At 46.2% G+C, this 17,632-nt stretch overlaps 1 protein-coding gene across 6 annotated transcripts in view; it reads left to right on the plus strand.

Annotated features, from left to right (window-relative positions):
* HLCS (holocarboxylase synthetase) overlaps window positions 1-17,632 on the plus strand; it is a 227,620-nt gene that overhangs the window by 24,126 nt on the left and 185,862 nt on the right. For 5 of the 6 annotated variants that reach the window (XM_078074352.1, XM_078074449.1, XM_078074388.1 and 2 more), the window contains 3 exons: window positions 6,935-7,097; window positions 8,721-9,667; window positions 14,422-14,604. In XM_078074352.1, coding sequence (XP_077930478.1) covers window positions 7,046-7,097; window positions 8,721-9,667; window positions 14,422-14,604 — 1,182 coding nt within the window. In that variant the 5' untranslated portion in view covers window positions 6,935-7,045. The remainder of the gene's footprint in view (window positions 1-6,934; window positions 7,098-8,720; window positions 9,668-14,421; window positions 14,605-17,632) is intronic. The other variant, XM_078074315.1, reaches the window with a different exon arrangement.

The following is a 17,632-nucleotide window of genomic DNA, read 5'->3' on the forward strand; positions in this document are numbered from 1 at the left end:
TATTTCTCTTATTTTCTGACTGACTGACTCTCAGGTACTCAGAAAATTAAGGTCCCTGGGCCCCCCTCTTCTGGGGTGTCTGGTCAGTCCTGGGTTTGCAGTCCCATGTGGTTTCACCCGCAAGCTTGTCGTGTCAGCTCTTGCTAGCTATGTAGTCGTGACGTCCTTTATCCTGTCACTTGATTTTCCAACACCCTTCTCCTGAAAGCGCCGTAGGGCATATTATCTTTTCTTTTCTTTTTTTTTTTTTTTAAAGATTTTATTTATTTATTTGACAGAGAGAGAGAAAGTGAGAGAGGGAACACAGGCAGGGGGAGTGGGAAAGGGAGAAGCAGGCTTCCCGCCGAGCAGGGAGCCCGATGCGGGGCTCGATCCCAGGACCCCGAGATCATGACCTGAGCCGAAGGCAGTCGCTTAACCGACTGAGCCACCCAGGCGCCCCGGGCATATTATCTTTTCAAATAATAGAGCGTGAGAATGAAGTTTGTAGCCATCCTTTGTCCTCTGTGTTTCCAAACCTGAAGGTCCAGGGATAACCGCCTTCCTTCACTCTCCGAGCTTCACATTCCTCCCATAGTCTGCGTGCCTCACCCTCCTTCATCCAGTTTATCGCTAGAAATTTAAAAAACCTAGCGTGTAATTAAGTTGGTTTGGAAGAAAGGAATAAGAGCCAGACACGTTAGCAACATCAAGTATCTGACTCCGCAGAACAGATTGTTTTAGTTTAAACTGAACTTGTGTCAGTCTGGGTTCTTCAGAGAAGCCGAGCCAGCAGGGGTAGGGGTGTGTGTGTGTGTGTGTGTGTGTGTGTGTGTGCACGCTTGTACGCATGGTGTGTGCACGCCCATATACATATATGTTTATATATATATATACATATATGGGGGGGAGGTGGCGGGGAGAGAGGGACAGAAACATTTATTTTAAGGAATTGGCTCACCTGATTGTGGAGTCTGCAGGTCCAGAATTTGCAGGGCCGGCCAAGAGGTGGGGCACCCAGGGAAGAGTAGGTGTGGCTGCTTGAGTCAGGGGGTCATCTAGGGGGGCAGAATTCCTTCTTCCTTGGGGGACCTCAGTCTTTTTCTCAGAAGGTCTTTAACATTTAAATCAGTGGACTTTGGTGTCTCCTGGTGGCTCAGTCTGTTGCATGGCCAACTCTTGATTTTTGGTTCAGGTCATAATCTTGGGGTCCTGGGATCAAGCCCCGCATCAGGCTCCGTGCTCAGTGGGGAGTCTGCTTGAGATTCTGTCTCCCTCTGCCCCTCCCCCTGCTCATGTGTGTGCTCTCTCTCTCTCTCTCTCAAATAAATAAATCTTTTATAAATAAATAAACAAATCAGTGGACTTTGATTATCTGCCATAATGTGGGTGGGCCTCATCCAATCAGTTAATCACATGTAGGGGCACCTGGGTGGCTCAGTCGGTTGGGCTTCCAACTCTTGATTTTGGCTCGGGTCCTGATCTCCGGCTTGTGAGATGGAGCCCTGCGTCAGGGAATTCTCTCTCTCCCTCTGCCCCTTGCCCACCCCCCTCTTTAAAAAAAAAAAAATTAATCTCATCTAAAAAAATACCTTCAGGGTCACATCTGGACTGAAAGTTGGCGGCAGATCTGGGTACCGTGGCCTAGCTGAGTTGCGGGAGAACTTCAGCACTGCCCCCCCCCACCCATGCTGCAGGCAGCCCTGGGAAGGACAGTTCACTGAAGAGCCACCCCCAGGCATGTAATGTAGTTCCCCTTGGCCCTGGGCCTTCCTTGTGGACGTGTGTTGAGTAGAGCAGGTCCACCGCTGCCTCCTGTCATCAAGGTAACTGCAAGTCATGAGCTTTGGTTATGGAAGGGATTTCTGCCAGGAAGTCCCTTTGCTTAGGGCTGACCGGGGCTTCCTCCACTTTGATCTTCGGGAGTAAGCCTTTGGTGTGACTTCCCCTTTCTTTCTCCATCCCTTTGTTTCCACCCTGACATGCAAACTGGAAGCACCCTGTTTGCTTTTAGACAAACACCGCTGGATGCATGGGTGACAGCCTGGCTTTGCTTTGATGAAGGACACAGCGCAGCTTGGGGAGTTTGCATGGTCTGTGGCTCATGGACCCCGTTTCTACAAAGAGGAAATGCACTTAGGTGAGGGGACAGCTGGCTGAGTGGAGAAACCTGATCAGGGGCAGGTGTGTAATGTTCCCTGGCTGCTTCCTGTCCTTCCCCATGCTTCGTTTATCTCTCCTCCTTCAGGGCTGTCTGAGAATTGAAGTATTGGCTCCTTTTACACTAAATGCTTACTCTGAGGCCTTGCTGCACCCGTGCCCTCTCCAGCAGGGTGCTAAATCAGCGTTTGAACAACTGAAGTCGGGGCTGGGTCTCCCCTGGCTGAGTATTTCTCCTCACGCGTGCATTGCCAGCAATAGCCCCGAGGACAAAGATGCTGTTAGCTTTGCGTGGGAGGTCGGTTGCGCTGTTCCTTTGCACGTTTCCCGTTCACCCTCCTCTGCAAAGTCAGCTCTTGCCTGCCAAGGCCAGAGTTTATCTTCTCATCCTCCTGAGCTGACATCCTTCCTCCATTCTCAAAGCTGGAAATCAGCTAAATATTTGTGTGAATTGTCAGCCTCTGTTCTCATCCTGGATCAGAGGTGTCGGACGTGAAGTGCGGAGTCCCACTGAAACGCTGGTCAGGGGAGTCCGGCTCACTCTGGCTGCCTGCCTGGCGGGAGGCGGAGAAGTCGGTGATCAGGTGGAGGGAAGGCTCCCCGTAGAGCTAAAAGAAAATTCCGAGGGTTCTCTTTCTCCAAATATTCTAGACCCCTTAGTGGGTTTCAACCTTTTGACCATAAAGACTTGCATTTATTGAGGGTTTCCCAGCTTTTTAAATGGCTTCTCGAACGAGGAACATTAGATTCAATTTGAATTCTGTCTCAGGAGAGGAATGAGATCGTAAGGAATAAGATTTTGTGGGGTTGGGTTCACCCTTGGAGGGCCACAAACCCTTGTGATACCTAGAACTTTTTTCACCCCCCCCAAGCCCCTCCCTCACCCTCAAACCAGTTTTTGCCCACTCGGGGGATACGGTCCCCACTGAGAATACCTGCTTTGAGGACACCATGTTTAGAATAGTAAGTGCCCCTCTATGGATCAGGCATTCTGCGCATCACTCCCATTTATCTCTCCCAGTAACCTTGTGAGGTGGGTCATCTTGCCATTTCCACGTTACAGACAGGAAACCCAAGCACAGAGAATTTGAGTGACTTGCTTGGGTCCCTCAGCTATTAGCCAGAGGAGCCAGGACTCAGTTCAGGGAGTTGGGCTCTGGAGTCCTCCCACTGTCTAGGCTGTCCTGGTGCAGTGTGGGAATAAGCAAAATGCCTTGATTCTTTTCTTTTCCCTTTTTAAAATTGACCTATAATTCATATACCATAAACCTCATCCTTTTGAAGGATACGGTTACAATTCAGTGGTTGTGCAGTCCCCACTATCTAATGCCATTTTCATTGCCCCAAAAAGAAACACGTATCCATCAGTGGCCACTTTCCACTCCCCTACTCCCTGGCCTGGCAACTGCTAATCTACTCGCTAACTCTTTAGATTTGTCTGTTTTCGGTATTTCATATAAGAAGAATCATGTAATATATGACCTTTCTTTATTGGTTTCTTTCGCTTAGCATAATGTATTCAAGATCATCTACGTTGTGACATGAATCAGTATTTCATTCTTTTTCACAGCTGAATAATACTCCGTTGTATGCATATATACATTTTTTTAATTCCGTCATCTGTTGATAGACTTTTGGGTTGTTTCCACTCTTTGGTTATTATGAATAATGCGGCTATGAACATCTATATATATCTTTTGTGTGTGTACATATATTTTCAGTTCTTTAGTTATATACCTAGGAGTGCAGTTGCTGGGTCATTTGGTAATTCTGTGTTTAACTTTTTTTTTTTTTAAGATTTTATTTATTTATTTTAGAAATAGAGCGTGAGCAGGTGTGGGGTAGGAGTAGAGGGAGAGGGACCAGCAGACTCCATGCTGAGCACAGAGCCCAACATGGGGCTTGATCCCATGACCCTGAGATCATGACTTGAGCCGAAATCAAGAGTCAGATGCTCAACCGACCGAGTCCCCCAGGTGCCCCTGTGTTTAATTTTTGAAGAACTATCAAACTCTTTTCCAAAGAGGCTGCACCATTTTATATTTCCACCAGCAATGTAGTAGGGTTCTGATTTATCAGCATCCTCAACAACACTTGTTAGAATCCATCCTTTTGATTATATCCATCCCAGTAGAGGTGAAGTATCTTACTGTGGTGTTGATTTGTGTTTCCCTAATGATTAATCAAGGATGTTGTGCATCTTTTCAAGTGCTTATTGCCATTTGTATATTTTCTTTGGAGAAATGTCTATTCAGATCCTTTGTCCATTTTTAAAAAGATTTTATTCATTTATTTGAGAGAGAGAGAGAGAGAGCATCAGCAGAGGGCTCAGGCAGAGAGAGAGGGAGAAGCAGGCTCCCTGCTGCAGGGCTCAAGCCTAGGACTCTGAGATCATGACCTGAGCTGAAGGCAGACGCTGAACCCACTGAGCCACCCAGGCGCCCCCCGCTTTGTCCGTTTTTAAATTGGGTATTTTGTCTTTATGGTTGTAGGAGTTCTTTCTTTCTATATTTTTATACATTGTGGATACAAGTCTTTTATCAGATATGTGATTTGCAAATATTTCCTCCCATTTTGTGGATTGTCTTTCCACTGTCTTTTTTTTTTTTTTTTTTTTAAAGATTTTATTTATTTATTTGACAGAGAGAGACCAGCGAGAGAGGGAACACAAGTGGGGGGTGAGGGGGGGAGAGGGAGAAGCAGGCTCCCCTCAGAGCGGGGAGCCTGATGTGGGGCTCGATCCCAGGACCCTGGGATCATGACCCGAGCCGAAGGCAGACGCTTAATGACTGAGCCACCCAGGCTCCCCTGTCTTTCCACTGTCTTGAAGCTATTCTTTGAAGCACAAAGATTTTGATGAAGACCCATTTATCTGTTTTTCTCTTTTGTTGCTTGTACTTTTGGTGTCCTATCTGTGAAACCATTGCCTTGTCCGAGGTCATGACAATTTACACCTGTTTTCTTCTAAGAATTTTGTAGTTTTAGCTCGTATATGGAGGATTTGACCCAGTTTGAGTTGATTTTTGTACCTGGTGTAAATGGCATGAGGTAGGGGGTCTATTTTCGTTCTTTTGCATATAGATATCCCATTGTACCAGCACCGTCTGTTAAAAAAATTGTTCTTTCCCTGTTGAATTGTCTTGGCAACCTTGTCCAAAATCAGTTATCTGTAGGTGTATATGTTTATTTCTGTGCTCTCAGTTCTATTCCATTGATCTGTAGATCTGTCCTTATGCCAATTGGACCTTGACTTTTGAACTTTTGAACCCCACGTTTCCTGGGTGAGCAAGTTCCCTCAAGGCAGAGGTGGCTTGGCTTGTGGGAATTCCCCCTTCCCTCTGTAGGTTCGGGATTTACCCCAGCGTTGGGCCTAGTATGTTTCATTATTTAGTCGTTTCTTCAGTGCTTTCAAGATGATGTTATTATATTGATGTCATCCAGCACTTTCTCATTGTTTTCGGCAAGAGTTCTAAAAACCTAACCTATCAATATAAAAAATGGAATTCAAAATTATTTATCTCCGATTATGAAATTTGGGGCAGTGTATCCCTGAAACGATTTGTTTTGGGAAGTAGGGAAATTCTTCATGGCATCTTAAAAAAGTACCACTCTACTTGCTTTTAAAGCCAGATTCATAATAGCTAATAATCTAGTGGCTTTCATCAGTTGAGTACTTTGCTGTCCCAGGCTTTCCGGGTTTCAGATGTGCTCTTGAATCTCATTAATACAACAAACCTATAAGATGACTGATATTCATATCATTGTTCCTGTTTTATGAATGAGGAAGCTGGGACTCCAGAGGTTCTGAGACTTGCCCGAGGACACAAAGCGAAGATGAGCCCAGTTTGACCCAGGCCCAGGTTCTCGACTCCAGAGCCAGGCTCTCGACTCCAGAGCCAGACTCCTAACCTGCGTGCCCCGCCCCCCGCCCCCCCCCCCCCCCGCCCCAGGGCTCCCCTTCTCCTCCTCCCAGGTTCACATTCTTCTCTTAGAAAAACCAGAATGTGTCAAGGACTGAGTTTTTTCTGTGCTCATTTTCCCTTGTGGTGGGAATTTGAGCTGGGACAGGCAGGAGGTCTCCAGACGGGACGGTCCTTGACAGTTGTTTTCCCAGTTGTAGGAATCAAGGAGGAGCCCTGTGTAGAACTTCTCTGATTCCTGGGCTGCAGGGCATCGGGAGCACCAGAGAGTATGGTGCCCAGGAAGGGAGGTGCTCACACGCGCCTGGGGAGTTCTGGTGCAGTCGGTCTCAGACTCCGGGTTACATTATAAATCACTGGATATTGTGGACCTGTTGCTTTCTCCTATTTCCTGTTACTACCGGGCACACTGATGTATTTCCATGTCTAGAAAATGGCCCTCTCCCCTTTCAGCTCCTTGAAAAGCGGTGGAGACTTCAATTGCTTGCTTTTAAAAGAGAGGGATGGAGTAACAGGGCGATGGACATTAGGGAGGGCACCTGAGGTGATGAGCACTGGGTGTTACACGCAACTGATGAATTATTGAACACTACATCTAAAACGAATGATGTACTATATGTTGGCTAATTGAATTTAAATAAAAAATTAAAAAAAATAGAGGGTTGTATTTAGTGCTTTGGAAGCCCTGTTGTCAGGTAGAAACAAGAATGTTAGAGCCAGAACAACTTTGACGTTAAGAAAATGCAATATTCAGTAACTCATTATGTCTGACTCTAACTTAGGGGTGGGAGCTGAAGGGAAAAGTATCTGCTTAGTTTAGAGAAGAACAATCTCACCATCTTTTTCTTCCTCCTCCCTCATCCATGTTTTCTCAGATTGTGAAGTGGTCCGACTGCTGTTTGCCATTAGCGTGCAGACCTGGGGATCCTTATCAATTAATCGCTGAAGCAAGCGTGGATGACTTCAGTAAGCTGGGGGTGGCGTTCATGGAAGATAGACTCCAGATGGCTGATGGATTGGTACCTCAAAAGATTGTTTGTAAGTGACCTTAGAAATGCTTCCATCATGGGGCGCCTGGGTGGCTCAGTCGTTAAGCGTCTGCCTTCGGCTCAGGTCATGATCCCAGGGTCCTGGGATCGAGCCCCACATCGGGCTCCCTGCTCGGCGGGGGGCCTGCTTCTCCCTCTCCCACTCCCCCTGCTCATGTACCCTCTCTCGCTGTGTCTCTCTTTGTCAAATAAATAAATAAAATCTTTAAAAAAAAAAAAAAAAAAAAGAAATGCTTCCATCAGGGGCACCTGGCTGGCTCAGGCAGAAGAGCAGGCAACTCGTGATCTCTGGGTCGTGAGTTGGAGCCCCACGTTGGGTGTAGAGATTACTTAAATAAATAAAAACTTTAAAAAAAGTATTTCTAGCATAGCAGGAGACCATTGGTTATTAGTTTACGGACTGTTGAACTCTCTTGTTCGATGTGGCTTAAGGCTTATCTTCAGTTTAATGCAGTCAACAGGTGGATGTAATTGTAACAGTATGAGAATAATGCATGTGTTAGGTTTTTTTGAGATGCTTATCCCAAAGTATATCGATAGTGCTTTTTAAATTATTTCTTTTTAAGTGGGCTCCATGCTGGGCCCAACATGGGGCTTGAACTCAAGACCCTGAGATCAAGACCTGAACTGAGATTAAGAGTCGGACCCTTAACCCACCGAGCCACCCAGACGCCCCAGTGCTTTTAAGATTCTTTAACAAGGATTTCCCATAATTGTGTTATCCACAAGATGGCGTGCAAATGTAGAACCCATATAATATTTGTTTCCCATAATCTAAAAAATATAACAAGTTTCTAGACTATAGTTCGACTGGATGGAAAGCATAGCCGGTATTACCACAAAGTTCTAATTCTAACAGTTTTTTATTTAAAAAATATATATCACAATATTTTGGGATACATCTTTTTTTCAGGAAACATGCAAAATGTTCTTAATTAGGTTTTAAAAATTGAGTTTCTGTGTCCATGAAAGTCTTCATTTGTATCTTGAGCAAAGGAGTGTTCCCAGCTCTGGAAATCCTTGTAAATCATTTAATTTCCCCATTTGGCATGTGCATGTGCCCAATACAATGTCAGGTGAATAGCAAGTGCTCCATGAATGTTTTTTGAATCAGTGATTGTAAATTTCTATTCCAGTCCTGAGATAAGATACTGGAAAGACCCTTTTCCCCCATTGATCCTATGAAGTGTCCCAAGAGCACCTTCTGCGTGGGGTGTGCTGGGTACACCAGATATGTGCCCTTTTTGTTTCTCAGTTTCATTTTCTTATAGGAGACTGACACCCAAGAAATCGATTCTGTAAGTAAGTGGGCACAGAATTTACCTCTCTGAATCCCACTTTGTTCACCAGCCAATAAGGGGATCTGGGGCTTCCCGATTCATAAGGCAAAGGTGTTGTGGAAATGTGGGATTTGGGATTTCACTGTCGGGAAGGTCGGGCGCACCCTCCCAGCAGGTGGGAGCAGTGCCCGGTTCCAGCAGATGCTGAAGACTTGCGGTAGGGATGCAGGTGGGAGCCGGCGGGCAGAGTGCGGAGAGCGCCATGAGGTTTTGAACTGAGCCGCGTGACAGACCAGAAGGGCTGATGATTGTCTTTTCTGTTCGTATTTTAGCAGTGCACTTGCAGGACTGTACTCTGAAGGCACTTGAGGATCAGGCCTCAGACAAGCAAGCCCAGACCCTACAACAGAATCCTGAACCTTCTGCTGAGAGTAAGCCTGAGCCGGACGCTGTGGAGTGCATTGGTAGAGATGATCCCAAGGTTCTTGGTGCACAACGCACACTGGGGACGGGGAGTGCTTCTGGCAGCGAGCCTGCCGGGGAGGGTGACAGAGGAGCAGGCTCTGTCGAGCACTGTCCCCTCCATCTGTCTAGTTGCCATGAGTGTCTGGAGCTGGAGAACAGTACCATTGAATCTGTCAAGTTTGCATCTGCAGAGAACATTCCAGATCTTCCCTATGATCACAGTGGCAGTTCGGAGGATGTTGCTGATGATATCCGCTTGGAGAGAGAATGGAGGAGAGTCAACGTCACGGGAAAGGCCCCCAACATCCTCTTCTATGTGGGCTCTGCCCCCCAGAAATCCCTGGGCAGGTTCCAGGAGGTCCGGTCCGTTCTGGCGGACTGTGTGGACACCGACCGCTATACGCTCTACCACCTGTCAAGGGAAAGTGCTCTCAGAGACCCGTGGTCAGACAACTGTCTGTTGTTGGTCGTTGCCACCCAGGAGACTATTCCTGAAGACCTTTCCCAGAAGTTCATGGCCTACCTTTCTCAGGGAGGGAAAGTGTTAGGCCTGTGTTCGTCCTTCACATTTGCTGGCTTCCAGGTGACGAGCAAGAGCGTGCTCGAGGAAACAGTCCAGAGCTTGGTTTTCTCCAAGGCTGACCAGACCCAGGTGAAGCTCAGCGTCCTGAGCAGTGGCTACGTTTATGAGGAAAGCCCCGGGGAGCGCCGCAGCCTGGGCAAGCTGCAGGGTCACCTGGAGAATGAGGACAAGGACAGGCTGATAGTGCAGGTGCCTTTTGGAACTCGTGGAGGAGAAGCTGTCCTTTGCCAGGTATGGAGCTGGTATCCATGTGGGGATCTTTGGGGACTCTCAGAGAGTATGCCCTTTAAGGCTGAGCACCAAAAGGGTCAAGAGTCTGAGCTCCGTGGGGTACTTCTGATCCTTGGCTGGGACTTTTTTTGCTGATGCTGAGTAGGTTTAGGTGAGGGCTTTCCTGTCGCATGAATATCGCATTTCACCAAAACACTCGGGACGGAGGAACGAAGCAGAAGGTGTCATGCTGATTAAAGACTGCTGGTTGACCAAAGATGAGTCAGAAAATTCTTTCTTGTTTTGCTCTATGCTGGTAATCATCTTTCCAAAATACATTAGTCTACTCTCTTGTCTCAGAGCACACTGTGGTCAGTATAATCGAACCTTTTAGTTTGTGTAGGGAGTCGAGTGCCTTGGGCTGGTGATTTTCAGGGTTCATAACCCTCACATTACAACATTGTGGTTGATAACAGGGATTGCATGAATGCTCACCAACTGCTGGGGTGGTGAGTGTTGAAAACTTCTCAAATCCTCAGTTCTTTTATGATTTTTGTCACTCTTAAAATCTAAGTGCTGAGGGCGCCTGGGTGGCTCAGTTGGTTAAGCGACTGCCTTCGGCTCAGGTCATGATCCTGGAGTCCCTGGATCGAGTCCCGCATCGGGCTCCCTGCTCGGCAGGGAGCCTGCTTCTCCCTCTGACCCTCCCCCTCTCATGTGCTTGCTCTCTCTCATTCTCTCTCTCTCAAATAAATAAATAAAAAATCTTTAAAAAAAAAAAAAAAAAATCTAAGTGCTGAGAAAAATTTCAGATAGAATTTTGAAGCGATTTCGATTTATGGCACATTAATACAGTTGACCTTTGAATAACAAGGCTTTGAACTGCGTGGGTCCACTTGTGTGGAATTCTTTGGCTAACTACAGTATAGTACTGTAAATGTGTTCTCTGTTCCTTATGATTTTCTTGGTAATAGTTTCCTTTTCTGCAGCTTACTTTATTGTAAGGATAGGGTATATAATATGTGTAATATACAAAATATGTGTTAATTGACTGTTTATGTTATCGGTAAGGCTTCCGGTCAACACTAGGCTTTTAGAGTTAAGTTTTTGGAGAGTTGAAAGTTATATGCAGATTTTCCACTGCACGGTGAGGTTGGCCCCCTGGCCCCCCACATTGTTCAAGGGTCAGCTCTATATAGGTAAGGGAGAAGTGGGAAGGGAGAAGAAGGGACATGCTACTTCCCTCCCGCTCCCTTCCCAAATCCTTTGGCTCATCTGCTGTTTTTTTTCTTGTTTCTTTCTTTTTCCTTTTCCTTTTTGGTTTGTTTAAGCAGATGGAAGCAGGATAGACAGTTTCCAAATTCCTGATCATTGACTGCAAACTTTTTTAACACCTCAGGGCAGAAAGTTTTTATTAGAGTTAGATGAACCCTTGTCCCTAAGGATTTGTTATCTCATGAGAAGGTTAAGTAGAGGTAGATACTTTGCCCAGAATAGTTCCCAGGATGAGTGTAACAGATTTTGTTTTATTACAGGGATCTTTTTGTTGAGTTGGAGAATCGTTTCCTTTTTTTTTATTGTTTATTTTCATTTCATATGCTGTCCTAGGAGCTAAATCTCTTGGCTTTTCTGACCAAACATTCTTCAAGGGGTCATAAATTTGTTTCTTTACTCTTCCAAAGCCCATTCGTTTGTTCTTAAGATAATGCTCAGTCAAAGATGCATATAATTTAAAAATCTGGCCATCAGGACAGATGAATGCGTACAAGCCAGGCAGGTTTCATGTAGGCTGCAAAGCACATGAATTAGTTTGGAGGCCTAATAAATGTTCTTCTTACCTTTTTCTCTGCAAAGATGGTAACTATAGCAACTGCGCATTCTCAGAAAATCCACTTAAAAACCCGACTTCCTAGAGCCGTATTTCAGTTTTGAGTGGTGACTTTTACCACCCCTGTGCACAGACTTGTACTAGAAAATTGATTCGGCACTGCTGCGATCCATTTCTCTGAGTGACATGGCAACTCCACTTGCTGCCCCATTTACATTGACCCCGTTGCTGTCATAAAATTTGATACTGCATGCATTGCTCTAGGAAAAAAAAGGCAATACGATGCAGCTTCAAAAATCAGATTCAGAGGATTAGAATGTCATTTTTGATTTTAAATGACTTCCAGTCTCTGTGTGACAGGGTCACTGCTTTCTGCTCAGACCTGTGTCACTACGATACCTTGCCGCCAAGAGCGGCCAATAAATGTTATTATTGAGGGCTGGTTAGTTTCCTCTTTCCCTGGTCAATTTCATAGTCTTCATCTCTAGTAAATCGAGTAATGATGTAACCCAGTAAGAGGGGCAGAGCACTTCAAGGGCAAACCACAGCCGCGCAGTAGATGGTGGTCTCACGGCCAAGGAGCTGCCTGTGGACGCCTTTACCGCTCATCGCGAGGAGAAAGGACGTTTTCGTGTGCTTGCTGTGACGATCAGGTTTGCAGGGGACATTTAAGGCTGCGGATTAATGCTGACCTTGGATTATCGACTGGACCAGGACTTTGGCATGAAGTTGCCCGCATGGACTTAAAAATATTTTATTCCCTTACTTAGCGTAGCGCATGGCAGGATGGTCTGGCTCTTCGAGCAGGGTTTCTCAACCCCGGCACTGTTGACATTTCAGGCAGATCCTGCTTTGCTGTGCAGTCCTCCCGTCCCGTGCTCTGTAGGGTGTTAGCCGTGCGCTACCCACCAGATACGACGCACGGGTGGCAGACCGCCCTCCACCCCCTGCATTTGTGACTGAAGACGTTTTTAGGTCAAAAAGCCTTAATTTTAGAAGAAGCCAAGGTATAGAAACGGGCCCATCAGTATGGTAACAGTATTACAGCCAGAGGACGAGACGCGTGTTGGGTCCCATGGAGGACCAGGAGGCAAATCCAGAAGCACACGGTCTCTGTCCTGTGAATTGAGGTTTAGAGACAGAGGAGGTCTCTCTTCTCGCGTCCGTTGTCAAAGCAGCTACTCTCAAAGCCCACGAAAGCACTTCTCGCACAATGTCCGTGGCTGTCCTCTCTCTTACCTCCTGGAGCCCTGGAGGCCTGCTCGTGGGGGTAAGCCCGCCTTTTCCCCCTTGGCCTCGCTCAGGTGTGACTGTGAGTTCAGCACACCCCACTGCAGGTGCTTCTTGGATCTTCTGTGTATTCACTCAGGCATCACGCTCACGCCCTCTCCTCTGGGCCCAGGTTGGGGGAGAATGTCACTCATTTTATTTCTGCCACCTGTAAGGGGTCACCTCCAGGAGAGCCACTGGCTTTGTCCACTAGAGAGGAGAGGCCACATTTAGGGAAAGAACGCAGGAAAGGAGACTCGGATTCGGATACCTTGAAGGATTTCACTTCTCTGCCTCTGCCTCTCTCCGCGGCTGTTTGGAGGACAGACTCACTCCTGGCCGGCAGGAGCAGCCCTTGGCTGGCCCGCCCTCGCATGGGGCCTGCTGGCCTGTCTCTCCAAACCTTTAAGACTGGCATCAACTTTGCACAGTTGGACCACTTTGCTCAGGATATTTGGACAGTATTTTTGACTTGGTTAAGTCTTAGGTGGGAATTGAGAGATATTACATTGCCTGAAGGCTGTGGGCACCTTGCTCTTTATTTTCATCATGCTCCTAATAATATCAGGTCAGGAGCTCTGCATACAACAGAAAGCCACAGCTGATTCCTGGCAAAGGCAAAATAAAATAAAGCCAACATGCTTAGGTTGCTCAATATTCTGGCACCCTCCACGGCTCTAATGGCCAGTTAAAATCTGATCTCAAGAGGACCAGAAGTTCTAGTCTGTTCCTTTACACCAAAACGCACACCACTGATTGGAAAGTTCTAACTGAAGGGAGCTAGAAGTTCTAGCATGTTCCTTCAGACCAAGACACAGACCGTTTGTTGATTGGTGGGGCTGTTTTATTTATTTATTTATTTTAAAAGATTTTATTTATTTATTAGAGCGAGCATGAGCAGGGGGAGTGGCAGAGGGAGAAGCAGACTCCCGCTGAGCAGGGAGCCCGATGCGGGGCTCGATCCCAGAAACCCTGAGACCATGACCTGAGCCAAAGGCAGACGTTTAACCGACTGAGCCACCCAGGCGCCCCTAGGTGGGGTTTTAATTTTAAGTGGACAACAAAGCCTGAACTAGATAGAAGTCCGGAATCTTAAATTCAATCCAGGTGAAGGAGGGTGGTGGGGCGGGCCTTTCTGGGGTCCCCCAAACCCCACATCTTCTATTTTTGGATGCCTGCACACACTCTTACAATGGTGAATGAGGCTCCTGTCCTTCATGGTGTTGTTTCCTGGTGGTTATGACTATAGGTGGAGTGAGAGTTTGCACACAACCCATCGCGCCTCCCGGGGTTCAGTAGCAACCTTAGTTGGCTTCTCGGTACAATCCTATTTCTAAGTGTTTTGGTAGAGTAATCAAGTTGAGCAACTTGCTGAGGTCCCCCAACTGGTTAGTGATACAAGTTGGGGCCCGGGCAGAGTCTGAATACTATCCAGGCTTCTGTCCAGCACCACCTTTTCACCCGACTGCCCAAATTTCAGTCGGCTCCTTTGAATCTTTTTATTGCTTTGTTGTGACTCTCCACATGGTCAAGTTCCAACGTTTACATACTGTTGATGATCAGAAGGATTTCTGTTGAGGTTTTCAGAAATGCTGGTAAAGACACTGTTTCTCCTAAGGTTGGCAAGTGCCCCGGATTCACGTTTCACGATTTACGAAGCAGTGTCTTTTTCCCGCAGGTGCACTTAGAACTACCTCCCAGTTCTTCAGTGGTACAAACCCAAGAAGATTTTGATCTGCTCAAATCAAGCAATATTAGAAGATATGAAGTCCTTAGGGAGATCCTGACAACGCTCGGCCTAAACTGTGACATCAGACACGTTCCTGCCTTAACCCCTCTTTACTTACTGCCTGCGACCGAGGTGAGTGTGTGCTCAGGCGGGAAGGGGATGACCCCTCGGTTGCCTTTCTTCCAGACGTCGACCCTGTTCTTTCTCAGTGGTCTCGATTTTGATTTCTGTTTTTACTTGGCCTTCAGGTTTGGGAACCGTCTTAAAGATATCCAAGTATAACTGATATTTGTGGTGTTTGTAGGTAAGGGTGGGAGAGAAGACTGTTGGAGTTTAGAAGGCGTTGTATCTTAAAGGTCACGGCCTATCCACTTCAGGGGGCAGAGGGTCACTCTTTGATGTGTCAAGAGTGTATTTGGAAACCACAATTTATTCATTTGGGATTAAAGACCTTTGTCTTGATCCGGGCCTTTTTCAGGGAATTTTTGGACAGGAAAAATTCATTTGTGCTGATGTCTGCCCTCTTGTGGCAGAAGGGGCTCTGAGTTCAGCTTCTATCCTCTCGTTGTGTCTAAAAGGGAAATGCCCGTGGAGCTGGGAACGTATTCAGGAATTTTCCTGGGCTTTTGTCTGCGTTTGATGCCTGTGGTTGTTACCTGGTTTGGGCTGGTTGCCAGATTCTTAGGGGTGTCTCCTCCTACTAACCCCTTTGCTTTGCCAAGCTGTCAATCTCTTACTGATTGTGGCAAGGTATTTGGAGGTCTTTTTCCTGTCTCGCCTACATAGGGAAATTTGTGAGTTTAGTGATATAACCCTGCAGTTTCCGCAAATGCCTGATGGTCCAGGTGACTCTAAACACCAAACTTACCTGCTTTCTCTTGAAAAGAACAAAGTATACCTCCTCCTCAACATTTTTAAAAGAGAAGGAACTCCCTTTTGGGTTATACTCTATCCCTTGGCAAACTTAGTTGTTGGAGGAGAGCGGAGCTGTGGCTGTCTGGATGGGATGTGCTCACTTGGAGAAGACAGCTATAAACTCCACGTGCGTACAAGATTAGGATACCTTATAGGATTATATGAGGTTTGCAAGAAATAATATATGTGAATGTTTTGTGTAAATTATATTATTTAAAAGACAGTCCAATTATTAATATTATTAGTTTGGAGTTTTAATAAGTTACATGCGTATAATGTACCTAGTGCCTGTTATCTAGTCTAAAAAGACGTCAGGTAATGTTTTAAATTTTAAAAATGAATGATATTGCAATGGATTTTTTTTCCATTTAAGAAACATTCTTTTATTTCATTTTCATTGTGGTTTTTAGCCAGTTTGTACTCTTTTAACTTTTTTATTTAAAAAAATTACTTTAAAAGTTTATTTATTTTAGTAATCTCTACACCCAACATGGGGCTCGAACTTATAACCCCAAGATCAAGAGTCCCATGCTCTTCTGACTGAGCCAGCCAGGTGCCCCAAACTCTTTTAAATGGGTGCTCTCGGAGATTCATGGTATGACTTTGGTTTGTGCCTTTATCTTGGGGCTTCAAAACTCCACATCTTTGTCTCTATTTTAAATGTTCAGTTAATAGAAGGAAAAGCATCAGATCCAACTTGTGACTTATATTAAAATAAAGTGTGTCCTCAGAGCTTTCCCTCCTATAGACGGCCCACCCATCGCCCTCCCACTTTGGAGGGATGGGGCAGAGCCTTGTGGGTAAGGGTTACTGGTCCCAGGGGAGCTGTGACTGTCACTCTCCTAAATCTTCTCACTCCCTCCTTTCCTGGTCATCGGGGGCTGAGACCGGTATGTGAGGAAATTGCCTGCTTGTTCTGAGGTCCCGAGTGAGATAGACCAGTGACAGTGCTCCTTGACCTTTCCTGGGAGTTCTGACCGCACTGGTCTGGGGACTCGCCCCTCTGGACTCCTGGATATATCAGTGAAGAAGAAGCTGTGTTCTCAAGGTTCGAACTCTGGGCATTTCCCGTGCTTCTTTAGGATGGGTATGACCTGAAACACCTAAGCAGAGGCTTTGTATTGCGTGTCTGCTTATATTAATGTACCCAGTAGATGCTTCATGGTTTTGTCCTTTCCGTTCTTTAAACTGCGTGTGGGTGGGGGGGATACATTTCCCCTACCGATTGGTGACCCTGCCTCACCAACCTTGGGAATGAAGTGCTTGAACAAGATTAAAGCAAGTATTCGTTCTATGTAAGACACAGACACCCCACACAGACTCCAAGGCTACCAGGTTCCTCTTTACATAACAAGTTTGGGAAAGAGCAGTTTCCAGAAACGTTCTCTTCTCATTTTGGGTCTCCCAGTTGGTCTGGTTGCTCTTGGATCTCTATACTGTGGATTACTTTTTCTCCCGACTGCTTTTCTCCGAATTCCTTTTTACTTGGGGAGCCCAAGGACCTGAGTGTGTGACGTGCGGTTGTTGTGTATACCCTCATTTCTTAGTTTTATCGTCTCCTAGAAGACTTTGAATCTGCAGTTAAAGGAAATCTAAGAACTCAGGGTGTTAGAGTATGTTTTCCTGGAATACAAATTCTTTGAAGGATTATCATGCAAATGAATGTGAAGGTAGACTGATCCACACCTTGATGGTCTTTCTGCAGGCAGCTGCATAATTCCTCGGGGTCTTCTCCTAATGCCGAGGTGGAGACATCTAGGAGCATCTTCTAGTCATTGTGCGGGTGGCTCAGCATTTACAGATAGTTGGGGATGACAGATTGGGAAGAGAGCTGGGTCGTACGTTCTATTTGGTTTTCTTCCCTGCAGCCTTCTTACTAGATCTCATAGATCCCCATGGGATTAAGGCACGTGGAGAGGATGTTGTCATCCCAGCATCTGCACTACATGGCCCATCCTTAGATTCATCACCTGCCCTGCATGTAGATTCCACGCCTGCGCTGGCTTCGGGCTCCGGGCTCCGGGCTACTCTGTGCTGTTGGGAACCAACCACCTCTCACCACACGGTGTCGCTGCGGAGCTAGGCTGCCTGTGAACAGACTCCCTGGACTGGAAACAGCTCAGACTTTTTTTTCTCCTCTCTGCACCAGCTCCACATACTTTAGTAGTTTTCCATTATATTGGTGGCACTTTCTTTTGGATCTGTAGGAATTATTTCAGCGTCACAGTTAATATTCACCTTTCAT

Source organism: Halichoerus grypus, chromosome 1 (assembly GCF_964656455.1).
Source record: "Halichoerus grypus chromosome 1, mHalGry1.hap1.1, whole genome shotgun sequence".
In the NCBI taxonomy this organism is placed as follows: Eukaryota; Metazoa; Chordata; class Mammalia; order Carnivora; family Phocidae; genus Halichoerus; species Halichoerus grypus.